General features: G+C 45.5%; 2 protein-coding genes across 3 annotated transcripts in view; one reads left to right on the top strand and one right to left on the bottom strand.

Annotated features, from left to right (window-relative positions):
• LOC124706230 (8-amino-7-oxononanoate synthase) overlaps nucleotides 1-4,460 on the top strand; it is an 11,941-nt gene extending 7,481 nt beyond the window's left edge. Inside the window, exons 1-11 of one of the 2 annotated variants that reach the window (XM_047237880.1) lie at nucleotides 924-1,119; nucleotides 1,391-1,503; nucleotides 1,602-1,709; nucleotides 1,790-2,028; nucleotides 2,114-2,155; nucleotides 2,297-2,384; nucleotides 2,463-2,596; nucleotides 3,168-3,256; nucleotides 3,572-3,722; nucleotides 3,802-3,870; nucleotides 3,974-4,460. In XM_047237880.1, coding sequence (XP_047093836.1) covers nucleotides 924-1,119; nucleotides 1,391-1,503; nucleotides 1,602-1,709; nucleotides 1,790-2,028; nucleotides 2,114-2,155; nucleotides 2,297-2,384; nucleotides 2,463-2,596; nucleotides 3,168-3,256; nucleotides 3,572-3,722; nucleotides 3,802-3,870; nucleotides 3,974-4,124 — 1,380 coding nt within the window. In that variant the 3' untranslated portion in view covers nucleotides 4,125-4,460. Of the gene's footprint in view, nucleotides 1-923; nucleotides 1,120-1,390; nucleotides 1,504-1,601; nucleotides 1,710-1,789; nucleotides 2,029-2,113; nucleotides 2,156-2,296; nucleotides 2,385-2,462; nucleotides 2,597-3,167; nucleotides 3,257-3,571; nucleotides 3,723-3,801; nucleotides 3,871-3,973 lie in introns of those variants that run through there. The other variant, XM_047237877.1, reaches the window with a different exon arrangement.
• A 578-nt stretch (nucleotides 4,461-5,038) lies between these two features.
• Nucleotides 5,039-11,886, bottom strand: LOC124647754. The gene is made up of 4 exons (XM_047187637.1): nucleotides 11,750-11,886; nucleotides 6,498-6,543; nucleotides 5,364-6,115; nucleotides 5,039-5,246 (listed from the first exon to the last, which is right to left on the bottom strand). The coding sequence occupies exons 1-4, from the start codon at nucleotides 11,884-11,886 to the stop codon at nucleotides 5,039-5,041; spliced, it is 1,143 nt and encodes a 380-aa protein (XP_047043593.1).
• Nucleotides 11,887-16,736: the final 4,850 nt, after the last annotated feature.

The following is a 16,736-nucleotide window of genomic DNA, read 5'->3' as shown; positions in this document are numbered from 1 at the left end:
AACAATTACATCAAAGACATACTATATCTCCACACAGTACAGCAAGATGAGAAGAAATATAACAACTGGAGCAATAAAAACACGGAGAAGCATGCACACTCATATAAAAAATAATTACAAGTCGTGCAACATCTGTCTATTTATGCACAATTCTGTTAAAATTTGCATACAAACTTAGAGATTTCAGAAAATAACAGTTCTTCTGAAGTCTGAACTACAAGAAGAACAGCAGGTAGATGCAGGTCATCCCAAAACAAATTACTGCAAAACCAGTGACCAGAGACAAGAATCATTCTCAGATTTCAACCCCGCGGCTAGAAAAAGAAATCACATATTTTTCGGAAAGGACAGTCACAGTTCTCCTTCTCCCGTATTTATAAGAAAAAGAAAGCATACTACCACAGCTTGTTCTATTGCAGGGGTCGACAGAAAGTATCACGGTATCATATAGACCATAAGCATGACATGAACTATTAAACGCCGCTAAGCACACACGGAAGCATCATCGACGGATCCGGCAAACTCGTGTGACAAATAATAAGTAGATAAATCAAGCATAGAAAAGGGTACCAAATCAAGCTAGCAATTTGATATCGGAAGTGAAGAAGGGAGAGGAATCGGGAGCCGCACCTCGACGGGATCAACCGCCTCGCCGAACCGCCGTCCGTCGGCGAGAGGAGCGCTCGAGTCGCCGGAGAGTTCAGTGCTCGAGGGAGGCAAAGAGTTTATTTTTACAATCTTTTTTTTGGAGCTAAATAGGCCCAAGGGAGTTCCAGGCCGTTGGTAACTTGGGCGACCCGTTAGCTGGGCCGCCTCGCCTATCGGTCGCCGACAGGTGGGCCAACCGCTCCGTCACGTGACCCTTCCCCGTATCCGCGTCTCGTCCTCTCCGCCCCACCAGCGGCGGCCGCCTGTTCGACGGAATGGCGCAGTGGGACGCGCTCGTGGACGCCGCGCTCGCCGGGCTGGCGTCCAGGAGCCTCCTGCGCGCCACGCGCCCCATTTCGCTCTCACCGCCGCCCGCGACGCCGGAGACCTTCCCAGGCCCCGGCCCGTGGGACCGCGCCGGCGTCGAGATCCGCCTCGACCGCGCCACCCTCCACCAGTGGCTCGCCGAAGGTCCGCAGCAGCGACACCAGCTCGTTCTTTCTCTGTGCATTCCTTCCTTCCTCCTCGCAATAATACCTAGACAAATTCTGCTTAACTCTTTCTGTGTGCTGCTTGCTGCCTTGCTGTGTGACTGTCCTTGTTAGGATATGGTTTGCAAAAAACAAAAACAAAACCCCTGAGTTTGCTTGTGCTTGGTGTGTGAATTTACATTACAATTCGAAGATTTGCTGGTAGTTCTCACTTCTCACTACATGCTTGTTCGTTGGCACGTTTGGTTTAGGTGGCGAGGCTAGTGGCCAAGAAGAGGAGCTGGGTGAGAAGCTGATTCTGTTCTCCGGCAATGACTACATGGGTCTCAGCTCGCATCCGGCAATCCGTGAGGCTGCCGCAAAGGTGCGCAAGTTCTGCACTTGCAGTGATTGTTACCTCTTTTAGTATTCTGATGAATCGATGAGTTTGTGATTGAGCTGACGATCGGGGGCGTTTGCTAGGCAGCTCAAGAGTACGGCATGGGCCCGAGAGGCTCCGCGTTGATATGCGGCTACACTTCTTATCACAAATTGGTGGAGGAATCGCTGGCAGAGTTGAAGAAAAAAGAGGTGTAGTACCATAATATTTCGAGTTCATATTGCCATAATTTCACAACTTTTACATCTTTAATGTAGAGATTTTTTTACAGGATTGCCTTCTCTGCCCCACCGGATTTTCTGCCAATATGGCTGTGATGACTGCTCTGGGAAGTATCAGCTCTCTTTTGGCGGTTGGGAGAAAACCCACAGGGGATGAGAGGATTGCTATCTTTTCAGATGCTCTGAACCATGCTTCGATCATCGATGGGATCCGCCTTGTTGAGCGACAGCAAGAAGCTGTAGCGTTTGTCTACAAGCACTGTGACATGTCCCATCTCGATTTCCTCCTGTATGTTTTTCATTTCCCAGTCATAATATGCCAGATGTAAACCATTAACCGAGTTGGCTAAAATAGAGTATGATTATCCTTGCAGGTCCAGTTGCTCAATAGAAAAGAAAGTTGTTGTCACAGATAGGCAAGTTTTTTTTTCTCAAAATAAATATCATCATTCAAGAAGTATTTATATTTGTGTCAAGTATTCAGTAGTAGCACATGCTTGTGTATGTATAATGACAGAGAACCAAATTCAGAAGCTCTTTTTATTGGTACTATGCAGCTTGTTCAGCATGGATGGTGATTTTGCTCCATTACCTCAACTTGTGGAATTACGCAGGAAGTATGGATTTCTATTGGTCATCGATGATGTTAGTAGCTTTATCCCCCCTAAAATAAATCTTGGCAGACTTTGTTAGTAATTGATTTTGTTGCAATTTTCCACAAAGGCACATGGAACACTTGTTTGTGGTGATAATGGTGGTGGTGCACCCGAGCTGTTTGATTGTGAGAATGAAATCGACATAAGTGTTGGTACCTTAAGCAAGGCTGCCGGCTGCCTGGGTGGGTTTGTAGCATGCAGGTAATCTACTCTTTAGTAATATATATTCCAAGGAATGGGCTTCTGATAATGCATATTAGACTCTGGAAATGAACATGTCGGTCTCCATGTAAAACCTTAAAGGAATGCATGAGATATTTGACTTAATTCTTATTGCACATATATGCACAGAGAAATATGATCATCAAGGCCAATACGAATGTGGAGACATACACTTTGATCAGGTTGTCACTTTCATGCAATTTGCTAAGTCATGAATGCGCATGCTTTTGGTACAGGCTGCCAATCTGATGAGTTCGTGACATTGAGCTACTGATTTGAGTAAAAAAATTACTAGGTCGCATAATGTGATTCTGAAGGTTCCGGGACATTCCATCTAAGTTAGTTATGACAAATTTGAACTGTAGCGCCTCATGCTTATAAATTCAATGAGCTGGGGACACTTGTTATGCGCATATGCAACACTGATATGTATGGTACTGAACACAGGAATATCAGCATTCAACACTGCATGGCTCCACTGCACTTTGGTTGATATGATATCTTGATAGCTTACAGGCTAATAACTAATAATTTGCAATCTATTGAGCAGCACTCGATGGAAGAGGTTAATTCAATCGCGAGGTCGTTCATTCATATTTTCAACTGCTTTACCCGTGCCAGTAGTTGCCTCTGTTCATGGTAATATTCGTAACTTACCACCTATGTCACAGGCCCCCTCTAAAAATGAATATTGCACACTGATAGTCTGTCATTGTCTTGTCCTTCAGTATATTGAGCCGAATGTCCAATATTTACTTCTATCAAGATTTCATCTTCCCTTTTTTATCGGGTGATACTTAAAAGTGCTGTTCTAGTATACTTTCACAATGGTAGTAAGAATGATAACTGAATAGAATACTCCTACCAGCTTAGAACCTACAGCATCAGGAACTTGCATTTTCGCTACAAGGAACTAGCATATCTGTTTAATATCCGTGATGTTTCTGATTCCAGCGGCCCTCCATGTCTCAAGGAAGGAACAATGGCGGAGAACATTGGTCTGGAGGCACGTGCAGTATTTTGCCTCTTTGACGAAACTTGATATAACTAGTCCCATAATATCCATAGTAGTTGGAAGTGAAGAAGCAGCACTGAGGGCTGGCAGGTTCTCTCCTCCGTCCATTTTTATTTGGTGGTAGCCTCGGTAAATTTATATTCCTGATGAATTTCATTTGAAACTGCAGGCATATGCTGAGATCTGGATTTCATGTTACACCAATTCGACCGCCCACAGTACCACCCAACTCATGCAGGTTGCAGATTAATCCTATCTTGATAATCCTGCATTGATAAATACTGTGAATGAGACTCTATTTCAACTTTCAACCAATATTAACTGTCACGAATTTCTTGCAGGTTGCGAATAACTCTGAGCGCTTCTCATTCCTCGGATGACATCAAGAGGCTAGTCGATGCGCTCACTCCCTGGCTACCAGGCAAACATGCCAAGCAGAGTTTTTCCAAGGGGCATGCTGAACAGAGCTTCACCACGTCATCAAAACTGTAAGCAGCCTAAGCTAAAACTCTATTGAGGCGGCGCTGAATGTACTGGATTACGTGGGTGAAACTGGAGCAATAGCTAGATGTTGACGTGGTCATTCACTCATTTGTATCAATTTGCCGCATACCATGAAATGTTTCCACAATACTACCCTGGAAGATATCCGTTTAGAAATGGAATGGGTATTTCCATACATAGGGACTTTGTACTATTCTGTAATTGGAAACATCCTCTGTGGTAAGTATAGGCTACTGAATTGTTTGTTAAGCAGCGCAGGAACGCAGAAATCTTGCCAGGAATAGAAATTTCACAGGATTGGGAAATAGTTCCCGCTATCTGAAACCAGGGCCTGAGAAGTTTCTGATCCAATTCATAGGCAGACTCTGAACTTCAGATGTTTCTGTAACCCTCACTGTTCTGAGGCATGTCCAGCTCCTGAGAACACTAGATGTCTAGATGACCATAACATGTTGCAACAAGAGTTAAGCAAATATATCTTCCTCAAAATATCATAAAGAAAAAGCTTCCAGAATCATTATATTATATCATTTCATTAGATGTATTATTAGCATTCCAGTCCATTTCTTGCAAGGAAGGTGCATTAGTATAATTTGGGTAGCAATACATAATTAAATGATGAAGCATATTTCATCAGAAAAGAACAAGCATATATAAGACACGGAAGTAAACACACATATTATTCCATATAATTAGACAGAGTGCGAGTTCTGGACACACATCTCAACCCTCAACTCTCTGGTTCGATCGAGTATATATGTAGGTAGGTTCGATCGAGTATATAGGTAGCTAATTAAGTAAGCGAGTGACACGACAATGCCGCCATGCAGCCCCATGCAGCTTATTCGATGCCTTTAGGCTAGCCTGCATGCATGTGGCATACATATGCATAGATGAAGCGTTCAAGCAGAGATGGTCGGGTGCCTAGCGGTGGGCACGAAGATCCTGGCCCAGAGGTGCTTGCCCTTGATAATGTACTTGGCCGTCTGCTGGCCGCCGAGCAGCAGCGGGATCATGTCCGGGCTGCGCAGCACCACCCTCCCGTACACCGGCATCTGCCCCGATGGCGCCCTCTCCACCATCACTGCCTCCACGCACGGCCCGTGAATCCTGCATCCATCCATCCACGCACGCGCGCACATATATATGATCCATCCTACACAAACTTATGTTGCAGAGAGAAGCTAAAGATGTTGCACTAGTAGCCGCCAGAGATAGCGAGCTTACGCGTTGAAGAACTCCTCGATGTCCTCCTTGCTGATGGGGTAGCCTCGGGAGAAGGTGATGAAGAGCGAGCGGAACTCCTCCGGTATGGGGCTGATGGCCTCCTGCTGCGGCTGCTGCTGCTGCTGCTGCTCATACGCCGCCGCACGGATAGGGATAGGGCACCACGGTGCTGCCATCGCGTTCAGCTGGGAGAAAGACACCGCCGCCGTGTTGCGGTTGCGGACCACTGGGGCGGTACCGGCGAACGCGGCCACCACGGGCGTGCCGACGGCGCGCGGCGCGGAGGTGCCACTGCCACCGACTCTGTTAGTGGTGGCGGTCCTCGGCAGGAAGACGGCGTCGTCGGCGAGGCAGGCGTCGTTGAAGACGACGCGGCAGATGTTCTTGTACAGGGACCTGACGCTGGGCGCGACCTCGCCGCGGCGCTCGTCGAAGTAGCTCACATTCTCGATGCGCTCGGCCAGGAGCGCGTTCGTGCAGGGAAGGAGCTCGCCGGCGCCGGCCAGCTTCCGGCCGGCGAGGCGCGCGAGGCAGGCGAGCGCCTCTTCGACGAAGCGCCGCACGACGGGGCCTGGCATCGCGGAGACGCGGTGGATGAAGTTGTGGTGCCCCGCCGATTCGAGCCAGAGCCAGAACGCCATCACCCACCGCATGCTCTCGGCGTCCTGAGACAGGTCCCGCACCAGCCGGTGGAACAGGCTGCGATCCTGCCCGTGGAACAGCGCCAGCTCGAGGGCTCCATCCATGGCTACCTAGCTCACGTTCTCGATCCAAACCCTCTCTCTTGCTCGCTCTCGCTCGCGGATGGCAATGGCGATCGAGGGCGGGGGTACAAAAAGGCCAGCGGGTAGCTAGCTCCGGCCCTCTGGCACGCCGCGCGCGAGGGGGCGCATGGATGCGTCCACGGAGGTTTGTTGCGGCTACGAGACAAGCCAGGGTGCGCAAGGGGGAGAGAGCGCGCACGCGCGCGCGCGGCTCGGCGGACACACGGCAACCCGATCGTCGTCCTCGATCCATCGATCACATGGAGAACCCCATCGCCTCACTCGCAGACCAGCTCAGGAGTGAGGTAGTGTGCAAGCTTACTCTTTCTTGCGCGCGGGGAAGATGCATCTATCCGTATTATTAACTTACTTTGTCTGTGCGTAGCTTTCGGTTTTGCTGCAGTTTTGGAAGATACCTGCGGATTAGGCGCACAAGGACGTGGAAAGGAGCTCCATCGCATGCAAGGAACGTAGATACGCCATGGATGCCGCAGGGGTTCCTCGCGCGCGGATATACACCTGTGTACATCCAGCTCAAAAGAGCGATCGAGATGATAACCATGCGTGTGTTCATTGGCTTTTCTCTTCTGATATGATGATTCAGTTAATGCCGATGAATGTTTTACTATGAAATTAATGCCTCTACGTAAAGGTAAAGATATGGCCAAAATCTGCAGGGGATAAGCTTCGGTTACCAAAAATGCCAATGGAAAAGTTCCTTTTTGGGGGTCCTATATAATGGATAAGTTCAGTATATAGAGGACAAAAAGGCACGTCAGAAAATATAGGGTAAAATGTTCAGAAGGGTCTCTAAGAATTAAGGAATTACGTCATGGTCCCTAGATCTTTCCTTTCGACGTAAGTATGTGGTTAGTTCTAGAGAGGTAACAGGGTGAACTCACCTGGGATTGGGCATATGCTTCGCTCCTCCAGCCATGGAAACTTGTGGATACGCCGATTCAACCTGTTCCCGAGAGAAATCACTTGTGCGGAAGCTTGTTGTATACTATGAATGGGATTGTTGTTGAACTCATGTCTACCCTCCTCTTTTTGCAAATAGATCTGGGGAATATCTTTTCTTTGCAAGTGAAGGGGAGATCAAGTCTTCGTTGTGTAAGCAAACCTCTGTTGGTATTGCGACTGGTAGTAGAGGTGGAAGATAAATTACTGACATCGACACGAGAAGAAAATAATATAGGGGGGGGGGGAGAAATTCCCATACCGGCAACTTCCACATGGACAAATCAAATATAAAGAAGTCAAGATATGTCGGCCCCTATACCCCCTCTTCCGGATCACCGGTGAGAGAACCGATGTCGAGCATCGAGGGGTTCGTATAGGGAAGGCGAAGAGAAAAATAGGCTCGTTGGGAAAGACGGGAAGAAGATGGCGAAGGGGGATGCTTTATATAGCGCCAACGGCGGAGGATTCGAGGAGACGGGTCAGCCAGCTGGCAACCACAACAAGACCGGCTTAGGCAGCCTTTAAAGGAGAAAATAAATTAGGTGACCTAAATAAGTTCTAAGAATGCACTCCGCTTAACTAGGAAATTCAACATCTTCAATCACTTTACCACCCTATATTTTACAAAAATCATGTTGTTGAGGCATCCCACAAAAGGAAATGTGGGATTTAACGAAAATCAGTAAATATTTTTTTACTAGCTTCAACTCTTGCTATGTTTGATTGGTTGATTCCCAAAATAAAGCACATCCCTCTATGGTGATTCATCAATGTGGGCACAAATGATGTCATTATCTTTGGCAATCATCCGGTTCTTATTAGCACAAGGCGTTGATCATGTGCAACAACGAGGAGGAGCCTGATCCTCAGGGTTTTGGAACCCTAGTGGGCAATGGAGATTGCTTCTCCCCCCCCAACCTTTCTCTAGAAGTGGACACCAATGGCCTTGTAATCTCGTTCAAAATCTTGGAAGAAGAATGGACGGTGGAATAAACTATTGGTTTTTATGAGACTTTATTGCGGTTAGTTGTACTACAATGTATCAATTTTCTATGTGTAACATGCATAGTGTAGCTTTAAGTTTACATGGATCGTTGCATGTTGCACACATGTTTCGTCATTTGTTGTAGCAAAGTACCTTAAATGCTGCATTGTTTTTTCCTGGTTGTTGTATTAATTTATTATAACTTTATTGCATGACCATTAATAAAATTTCAAACATGCATGTCTTCCATGCCACCCGTAAGGCTAAAAAATTCCCACAGTGGGACTACTGTGATAGACGAATTGGTTTAACGGGGGAGGGTGTGTGGGGACCCCGGACTAGCTGTCCGAAATACCCTGTTATGTATACAGTTCACGTTCCCATGATCAGTGTGCCGTGAACACATAACCGAACTGATATCAAATTACATCATCCTTTACAAAACGGAATAAGAAAATTACAATAAGGTCACATGACCCATCTTTACAAAATAGCCTCGAAGGGCCTAATCTAATCATCAGAGTAGCGGAAACACTTCAGCAGCGCGGAGTCCAAGTCATCTGCCTTAACCCTACAGGCAACTGACTGGGAAGACGTTCCTAGCTCACATAGACGTCGTCAACTCCTTCTTCATCTGTCGAAGTCCTCCAGGTCTGGCCAAGTAAATAGCCAGGGACAAAGCCGTGAGTACATTTGAATTGTACTCGCAAACCATCAAGAAGGTGATAACAATTCTAACTAAAGAAGACAAGAGAGGAAGAATAGTTTCTCTGGTGGATATAGCATGTGAAAGAGAATCATTTGCTCTTGTGGATATAGCATCCCACGTCACAGTTGAAGGGGACACTAAGAAAGTCCTATGACATCTCTATATCTTTGTTAAAGAAGAGGTAGCATACCGCCATCTCAATTGATGGGGATACTAGGGAAGTCCTATGACATCTCTATATCTTTGTTAAAGAAGAGTTCCTCTACATGAAACACTAGGAAGGTTCACCCACTTTTGTTTTCCTCGACCATCTCCACATGGTCGGCACAACATCTTTCCCGTACCCTTCCTGGTACTTCCAACACACATTTCCTTTGGAAATCATTTTTAAAAACCAAAACTCGACACAGCTCGGTAACGGCCATCCCAACCGTCCATGACCACGGACGCGGCTATTCGAATAGTTTTGACTCTGCAGAGTTTGCACACTTTCACCACAACTATCCGGATACCTATCGTGTGGGCATCATCCCCGCATAACGACATATGCCACGACGGATACCCGGACATAACCTTTCGCCCATTCGACTTAACACGAGGTCCTACCCTATGGAGTATGTACCTCCCCGGCACCGTGGCAGCTCACCTCCTCTAGAGCGTGGCTCCACCGCCAAGCCAGGAGACCCATAGTGTCTTCCGGACGGGTCAGCCCCGAAGGCCTCCCGTTATACTATTGTCCCAACCATGACAACCCGGACTCGGGGGTAACCGTACCCTTGTATAGTTGTGCGGTGCCTCATGCTAAGAAGAACAAACGTCAAGTTAAGCCCCGTGCCCACGTTGGAGTAGCTATGGTTGCGCCGTGTAATTGTTCCGGCGAATACAAAGAACCATGTGTCGTTTTTCTCAAAACTCAACTCACACACACATTCCTTTTCTCAACCATCTTTGACAAGATCCTTTTTGCCTTTATAAACCATACACTTGGGTAAGGTTATCTTACCCGAGGTTTTCATAAAAATTTACAACAAGGTAAACCTTGAGGGGTTCCCAACCTAAAGTTTTATGTAGGAGCTAAGATACATCAATGGCATGATGCTAGCCGTCATACCTCTAAGGAGATGATAATTGAGGTGTCAAGGGGATTATACGTGCTTAGGATAAGCACGCATGGGGACAACATAAGTAGGAGGATTCGACAAAGGGTCACGATGTTGATCATCATACCACTAAGAAGATGGTAAAATAGGTGGTCAAGGGGGCATACATGCTCAGGGTAAGCATGCATAACAACAACAAGGGGTTCAACATACTTGAGAGTAAGTATGTATAGCATCAACAAGAGGTTCGGCACACTTGGGAGTAAGTATGCATAGCATCACAAGGTAGAAGGTATAACAAGGGCATGATACTAACCATCATACCACTAAGGGGTGCAAAAAGGGCGTCGAGAGGTCGACACACTCAAGGTAAGTAGGCATACCCATCACATTTAGAGGGTACACCATGATCATGATGTTGACAACCACCATTCACAAAAAGGGGTTTGTCGGCGAGGTGCCAAAGAGAGTAAACATGCTCACGGTAAGCATGCCCCGACAACAAAAGTAGAAATCACACAAGATAGATCGAGAGACAATAATACAAACAAAGTAACCACAAGATGTGATTCAATATTCAGAGATCAAGAGATGGCTTGCCTTGGCTTATTTGTCCCTGGACTTCTTCAACTTCATCAATATAAGAATACCAACAATAATGAATAAAATCCTCGTCCGATTCCACTTCTTCTTCTTCTCCGAAATTGTTCGCATCTAACGTCGGAAAATAGAAAAGGGAACACAATCAACACATTGCACCAACCAAGCAAACATGCGACGATGAGAAACTAACCACTCAACCAAGGGCTAACATACTAAGGACTTAAAGATACTACAAAACAACTTTAAGAGTTTTAATTTAGAAAACCCAATTTATTCACCTAATAAAGGCATGAGAGCCTCACAAATGAGCAATTGCCTCCTTGGTTATTACCAAGGCATAAATTGAATATCCTCTTGTAGATAACACCACAAAGAAGTTAAATGCATTGGTTTGGCATCTAAAACACTCATATTTTATTTTCAAACCTTTTTGGAAAAGTAGAAAATCAATTCTCCTAATTTAATTTGCTCACACAACACTAGTCATAAATAGGAGGTAAATACCACACCACACTATTTGAAAACTTAACCAAAACAATAGAACTTGGTTTAATCTCAGAAGGTTTTGTTTGGCAAGAATAAAACATAGGTTGGCTATTTTTAAAACAAAGTGATGGCAAGGTTTTGAATAACTCAAAGGGATTTTAAATCATCATTGCATGTGACACACATATACTTGCAAACAGAGACAAAAATTCATGAACAGAGGCTTAAATTATTTTTCCTAGATGGACAGTAACAAAACAAGACTAACATAATTGGATTCATCCAAAAATATTAATTTTCCAATTTTTGGCAGTAGAAATACTAACCAGAATACAATACTCATGTTAAATGCACTAAAAATCGTACAAAAATCCTAAAAATATGGGACCAGTGGCATTGGAAAGGTAATCAAATTTATAAACTAATGCAATTAGTTTCACTCGATTTGGTTTTGTGGATCTCGAGTTATTCACATTTTAAGGCCTCCGATTTTAACACAAATTAACGGATATTTTCAAAATTTAAAAAAAATGGGCGGGAACTTGTCCGGGCCGCACGAGAGGTGGAGATTGGGCCGGCCCGGGATGGATTTCCAGGTGGGGGAAGGGGAAATAAAAGAAAAGGAAAAAGGGGGGGGCCAGGCGGGCCGAGCCTCGCATGGGCCAACGTGGCAACGGCCACGCACGCTCGGGAGGACGACTCCGGGGCTTCGTCGTTCTCCTCCGCTCACGCGCGCGGCGGCGTCCCGGGAAGAACGGAGGCGGCCGGGGGCTTACCGACGACGGCGGTGGTCGACGGAGAGGATCAGGCGGGGCAGCGGCGGGTCGGGGCTGCATTGGGGCGTCCAGGGCGCGTTCTCCTCCTCCTCAGCTGCTCCTCTCATCGGCGACTTCCTCGCAGAGGTCCTCGGCATGTTGACGGCGGCGAGCTCCGACCGTCCTGGAGGGAAACGGAGCGTACGGTGAGGACCGAGAAGGGGATGGGGGAGAAGTTGAAACGAGAGAGGAAGAGTTGAGAACAACGGGGGCGTCCGTGACCGTGCCCGCCACCCACGCGGTGACCACGGCGGTGGTGACCCCGCCGGCGTGCAACGACAGAAAAGGGGCGCCTCGGCGTCTTCGGGAGGTGGGAGAGGATGGGTGGAGTGGAGGTGAGACGAATGGAGGAAAGGGAGCGAGGCAGGGGCGTTTATAGCCCGGGATGGGTTCACGGTGGACTTGGTGCACCCGGCATGGTGACCATGTCCAAGGGCGGGCGTGGCGAGGATGCTGCGCAGGCTAGGGATTGCCTCGGGAGCGTGCACTTCGGGGACGAGGGGTGCCAGGAAGACCTCATGGCGCAGCATTGGAGGCTGAAGCGCTCGTGTCGCCGCTGCCCAAGAATGTGGTGACCACCAGCTTGTCATGACCGGGCGAGGTGCTCGGAGGTATTGGGGCACGAGGGGAAGGCATCAAGGAGCACCGGGAATCCAGGGAGAGAGGCTAGACAAGGTCGGAGGTGCAGGGGTGCAGGTCTAGGTTGTTTCATCAAAGGCCTATGCCATTCAATGGCATTGGGAAGGAGAAGGGAATGGAGAAGCTAGGACTAGCTAGGTAGGTGTCTTGGGGTGGTAAGAGGACTAGCTGGTCGTGGTTAATGAGTGGAGGGAGGAGGGGTAGGCTGCAAGTAAAAATCTGCCCAAGATCTTGCCATAAGTATGCATATGGGCATCTAGCTTCTCTCCTTCCTCTCCAAGCCGAATCAGAAGATCAAGGAGCTAGGATGCATGGTTGACCCGAGGGTGGAGAGGAGGGTGGAGGGATCATACTTTTTAAAGAGAGAGAGAAGGGAGGGTGCATGGTACAAGATCATGATCAACATGGCCGGCCACATTTTGTGTCAAGCCAAGATGTTCATGCATATTTTCCCAAATGAACTATGGAGATATTCTAGGTGATGTTACTAATGATAGCAAGGGTAGTGATAAGTGTGATCAAGATAGAAGAAAAATGGAGAGTTGAATTACGTGATACTCAAATATGGATAAAGAAAGAGAAGATGAGGTGTGAGCATGATCACATGCAATAAGGCATAAGCATTATTAGATGTCAATAAAGAGGTGTAGTTGGTGCACGAGAGGTTACTATATAAATATGGATCAAGAAACAAGATTGGGATTTCCTTTATGGCTATGGCAATTTTTGAAATTAAAAGTAATTTGAAAATGTAGAGAGATCTATGTGGAAAATAGGAGTTCAAAAAAAGAAGTCCTATTTACTTTGATAAATCAAGGTAGATTTTCTCATGTTTAAAAGCAAGCAAGAAATGGTATAAGTACAAAAAAAAATGTATTTTGTTAGAAAACAAAACAAGTGGAATAATTATAAAGCAAATATTTTTGGGAGGAGATAAGGTGATATGAGAAACCACACACATTTCCTATTTTGATTGAGAAAATAAGAGGAAAAAGCTTTGATAAAAGAGGATTAGCTTTATAGTGAAAAAAAATAGAGAAGAAGCTTAAATGGGATTTTCTGTGAATAAAATATTTTAGAAGAAGTGATCTCAAGGGTAGAGGGTGGCTACATAATGTAGCCACCATATTCACTCTTGGTTTTGTGGAGATTAAACTTGAAATAAATATAAACAAAAGATAAAAGTTGAAAATGGGATCTAGTGGTGCAACATTGGATAGGGTGTAAGATCAAGTTGAAAATATAGGTTGCAAGGGTATTATGGGACATGCAATACGTGGAAGTTGTAGAGGATGTCGCATAGATGAGATCCATGCATTGAGGTCACCGACAACAGCTTGTGGGCGCTTAGATATCAATCGCTAAAGTTTGAACTTTTTAAGCCTCGCCAAAAACATATTTTTGACTTGGCCTCAAAACAGACAAGGATAAATGAGTATAAGAGGTATTTGGTTCAAGACAAGGACATGGTTGGGAAGTGCTTATGATAAGGTAGGTTTAGGACCAGATTCATTGCCTTGGATGGCAAGGGTTAGCTTAATCCAGGGGCTCCAAAATGGGACCTGATAACAGTTTTAGGACTTAGCCAAATTTGTGATGCCTTAGGGGTTTTGACTAGGGTATACGAGAGGGATATATTAAGGGGTGGATGATCCCAAGTTTTGAATTCATGGATGATTTTACCACTAGAGGTGTTGTTCCTTGAGGTAGCTCAAGACAAAACTCAACAATTAAATCAAGACAATTTATCTACCACCAGATCAAGCAAATCATCTTAACAAACAAATCAAGGCAATTCATCTAATTAGTCTAAAGAAAAAGTTTTTGTTCTCCCTAATTTTTGCACTCAGAACAATAAATCAAGGTTGCAAAAGTTGGGGTGTGACAGATCTTCCACCCTTAAAATAATCTCGTCCCGAGATTACTGAGCGTAGAACTAGAGGGGTTGTAAAGTTTAACTAAGGTTAGACTCCAATTTTTAGTGGAAGACGAAGTCTTCCACCCTTAAGATTTTTCATCGGGCCTTCGGAAAAACTCGGAGCTTCGCCTTGTGGTTCTGTTGGGGGCTTCTGAAGAAGTCGTCGATCTTCTGTATTCAGCTGAAGAGTCTTCAGGGAGACGTGTAGACCACGACTTCAATAGATAAACACGGTGTTTACTAAACCATAGAACGCGTGGTAAGTTAGTAAGTTGATGAAACGCCTGGTTGGTATCCATATGAAGCAGCAACGAAGGTCATCGAAGTCAATCTTCCGCTTGAACGTTAGTGGTGATTTATACCAATTAAGAAGTGAGCGGGTAAATTACACCTAATCTTAAGTCTTGATATATCTTCATGAGCTTCACTTGATGAGGACCAGGATGAACCATGTGATGTAGCTCTGGCTTTGACGCTATTGCTCTCTCATCTTGTTAGACGGTGTGTTAGAGGGTAGTTTTCAAATAGTTATCCTCGAGGTTAGCGTGATTATACTCCAAGGTTAGACAAAGTTAGTATGTCTTCTCGCAGAGGTGCAGTCGCTCTTGAAGGTAGGGGCTTCTGCTTTCTTGGCGTAGTACAGATGCTCCAGCTGATCTTGGAAGTAGTTAGTGCAGATAGGGGTCTAGGTTAGTTTTTTTTTTCGATGGTTGAAAAACAACTGCTAACGAGTTTAGAGTTAGAGCCTTTCGTTAGCCTATCCAACTAACTAGATGTTAGCAATCCTTCGGCGAGGTAGATGAGGGTGAAAACATGTTTGGGAGGCTTCCTAAGTTGGTTTATCACACTAAGAGGGTTTTTCATACCGAAAGACCAAGACAAACATACATACAACAAAAAAACACTCAAGGCAGCACACTAGGGAACTACAAGCAATCAACACACCAGCCATGGTACTCTAAGTACCCAAGGGGCCTAATACGCGGGGGTAGCTCAATCAAAGCGATTGAGTTTGTCCTATCCATCCTATAGGTTTGGGGTTGGTCAGATATGTTAGCGTCATCATTCTTCTGACGTTGTCTTCAACTGGTATTCTTGGAGCAGTTGGTGGTGAAGAAGATCTGACGTTGAGTTATTGACACTGAGTGGGAGGCGGGAATTGCGGAGAACTTCTAGTCTCAACATCTCGGGGACGTGAGGTCTTTGGAGGATTAATTGCTGAAGAGCTCCATAGACGACAACTTCTCGTGATGAACCTAAAAATTACTAGTCAATAAATTGAGGACTTGATCCTTGACGACTGCAAAATTGCGGGTCCAAAGAGGAACAAGGTCAGCTCACGACAGACTTTGGTGACAACCAAAGATATGATCTAATTATCCCTTTGTGGGCACACTAAGTCAGCCTCCAATCTTCAATAGCTGCTGTTGGAGATACATGAGTCTTCCAAAAAGGTTGGTCCATCTTGGACTTCGAGTCTCTGGGTCTGAGTTGGGGACATCGTCCAGTATGTAGGTTTGAAGTGGATGAGACAATAGAGTAAGAATTTTCGAACATTTTTGATAATCGGAGAATGAGGTAAGAATTTAGAAGTTTTGAAGAAACAAGAGGAGTTGAAGCTATGCTTCCGACTATAGAAAGAATTTGTTTTGTAAATAGTTTTTTTTTTCAAGTACTTGTTTCCTAACTAACGTCCATGCTAACTAAGGTCTCCTACAGTCAGGATAGCTCTGATACCAGCTCTGTGGGGACCCCGGACTAGCTGTCCGAAATACCCTGTTATGTATACAGTTCACGTTCCCATGATCAGTGTGCCGTGAACACATAACCGAACTGATATCAAATTACATCATCCTTTACAAAACGGAATAAGAAAATTACAATAAGGTCACATGACCCATCTTTACAAAATAGCCTCGAAGGGCCTAATCTAATCATCAGAGTAGCGGAAACACTTCAAGCAAGCGCGGAGTCCAAGTCATCTCGCCTTAACCCTACGAGCAACCGACCGGGAAGACGTTCCTAGCTCACATAGACGTCGTCAACTCCTTCTTCATCCGTCGAAGTCCTCCAGTGCTGGCCAAGTAAATAGCCAGGGGACAAAGCCGTGAGTACATTTGAATTGTACTCGCAAACCATCAAGAAGGTGATAACAATTCTAACTAAAGAAGACAAGAGAGGAAGAATAGTTTCTCTCGGTGGATATAGCATGTGAAAGAGAATCATTTGCTCTTGTGGATATAGCATCCCACGTCACAGTTGAAGGGGACACTAAGAAAGTCCTATGACATCTCTATATCTTTGTTAAAGAAGAGGTAGCATACCGCCATCTCAATTGATGGGGATACTAGGGAAGTCCTATGACATCTCTATATCTTTGTTAAAGAAGAG

This window comes from Lolium rigidum, chromosome 4 (genome assembly GCF_022539505.1).
Source record: "Lolium rigidum isolate FL_2022 chromosome 4, APGP_CSIRO_Lrig_0.1, whole genome shotgun sequence".
Lineage (NCBI taxonomy): Eukaryota > Viridiplantae > Streptophyta > Magnoliopsida > Poales > Poaceae > Lolium > Lolium rigidum.
The sequence above is the reverse complement of the archived record's forward strand: the minus strand, read 5'-3'. Positions and strand labels throughout refer to the sequence as shown.

Excerpts from the sequence above, each read along its gene's own strand:
- LOC124647754 (XM_047187637.1), bottom strand. The coding sequence starts at position 11,886 with ATGCCGAGGACCTCTGCGAGGAAGTCGCCGATGAGAGGAGCAGCTGAG. Across the intron at positions 6,116-6,497 it reads GAAAGCTACGCACAGACAAA|GTAGCCATGGATGGAGCCCT; the intron begins GTAAGTTAATAA and ends AACGTGAGCTAG. Across the intron at positions 5,247-5,363 it reads ATCGAGGAGTTCTTCAACGC|GATTCACGGGCCGTGCGTGG; the intron begins GTAAGCTCGCTA and ends GGATGGATGCAG.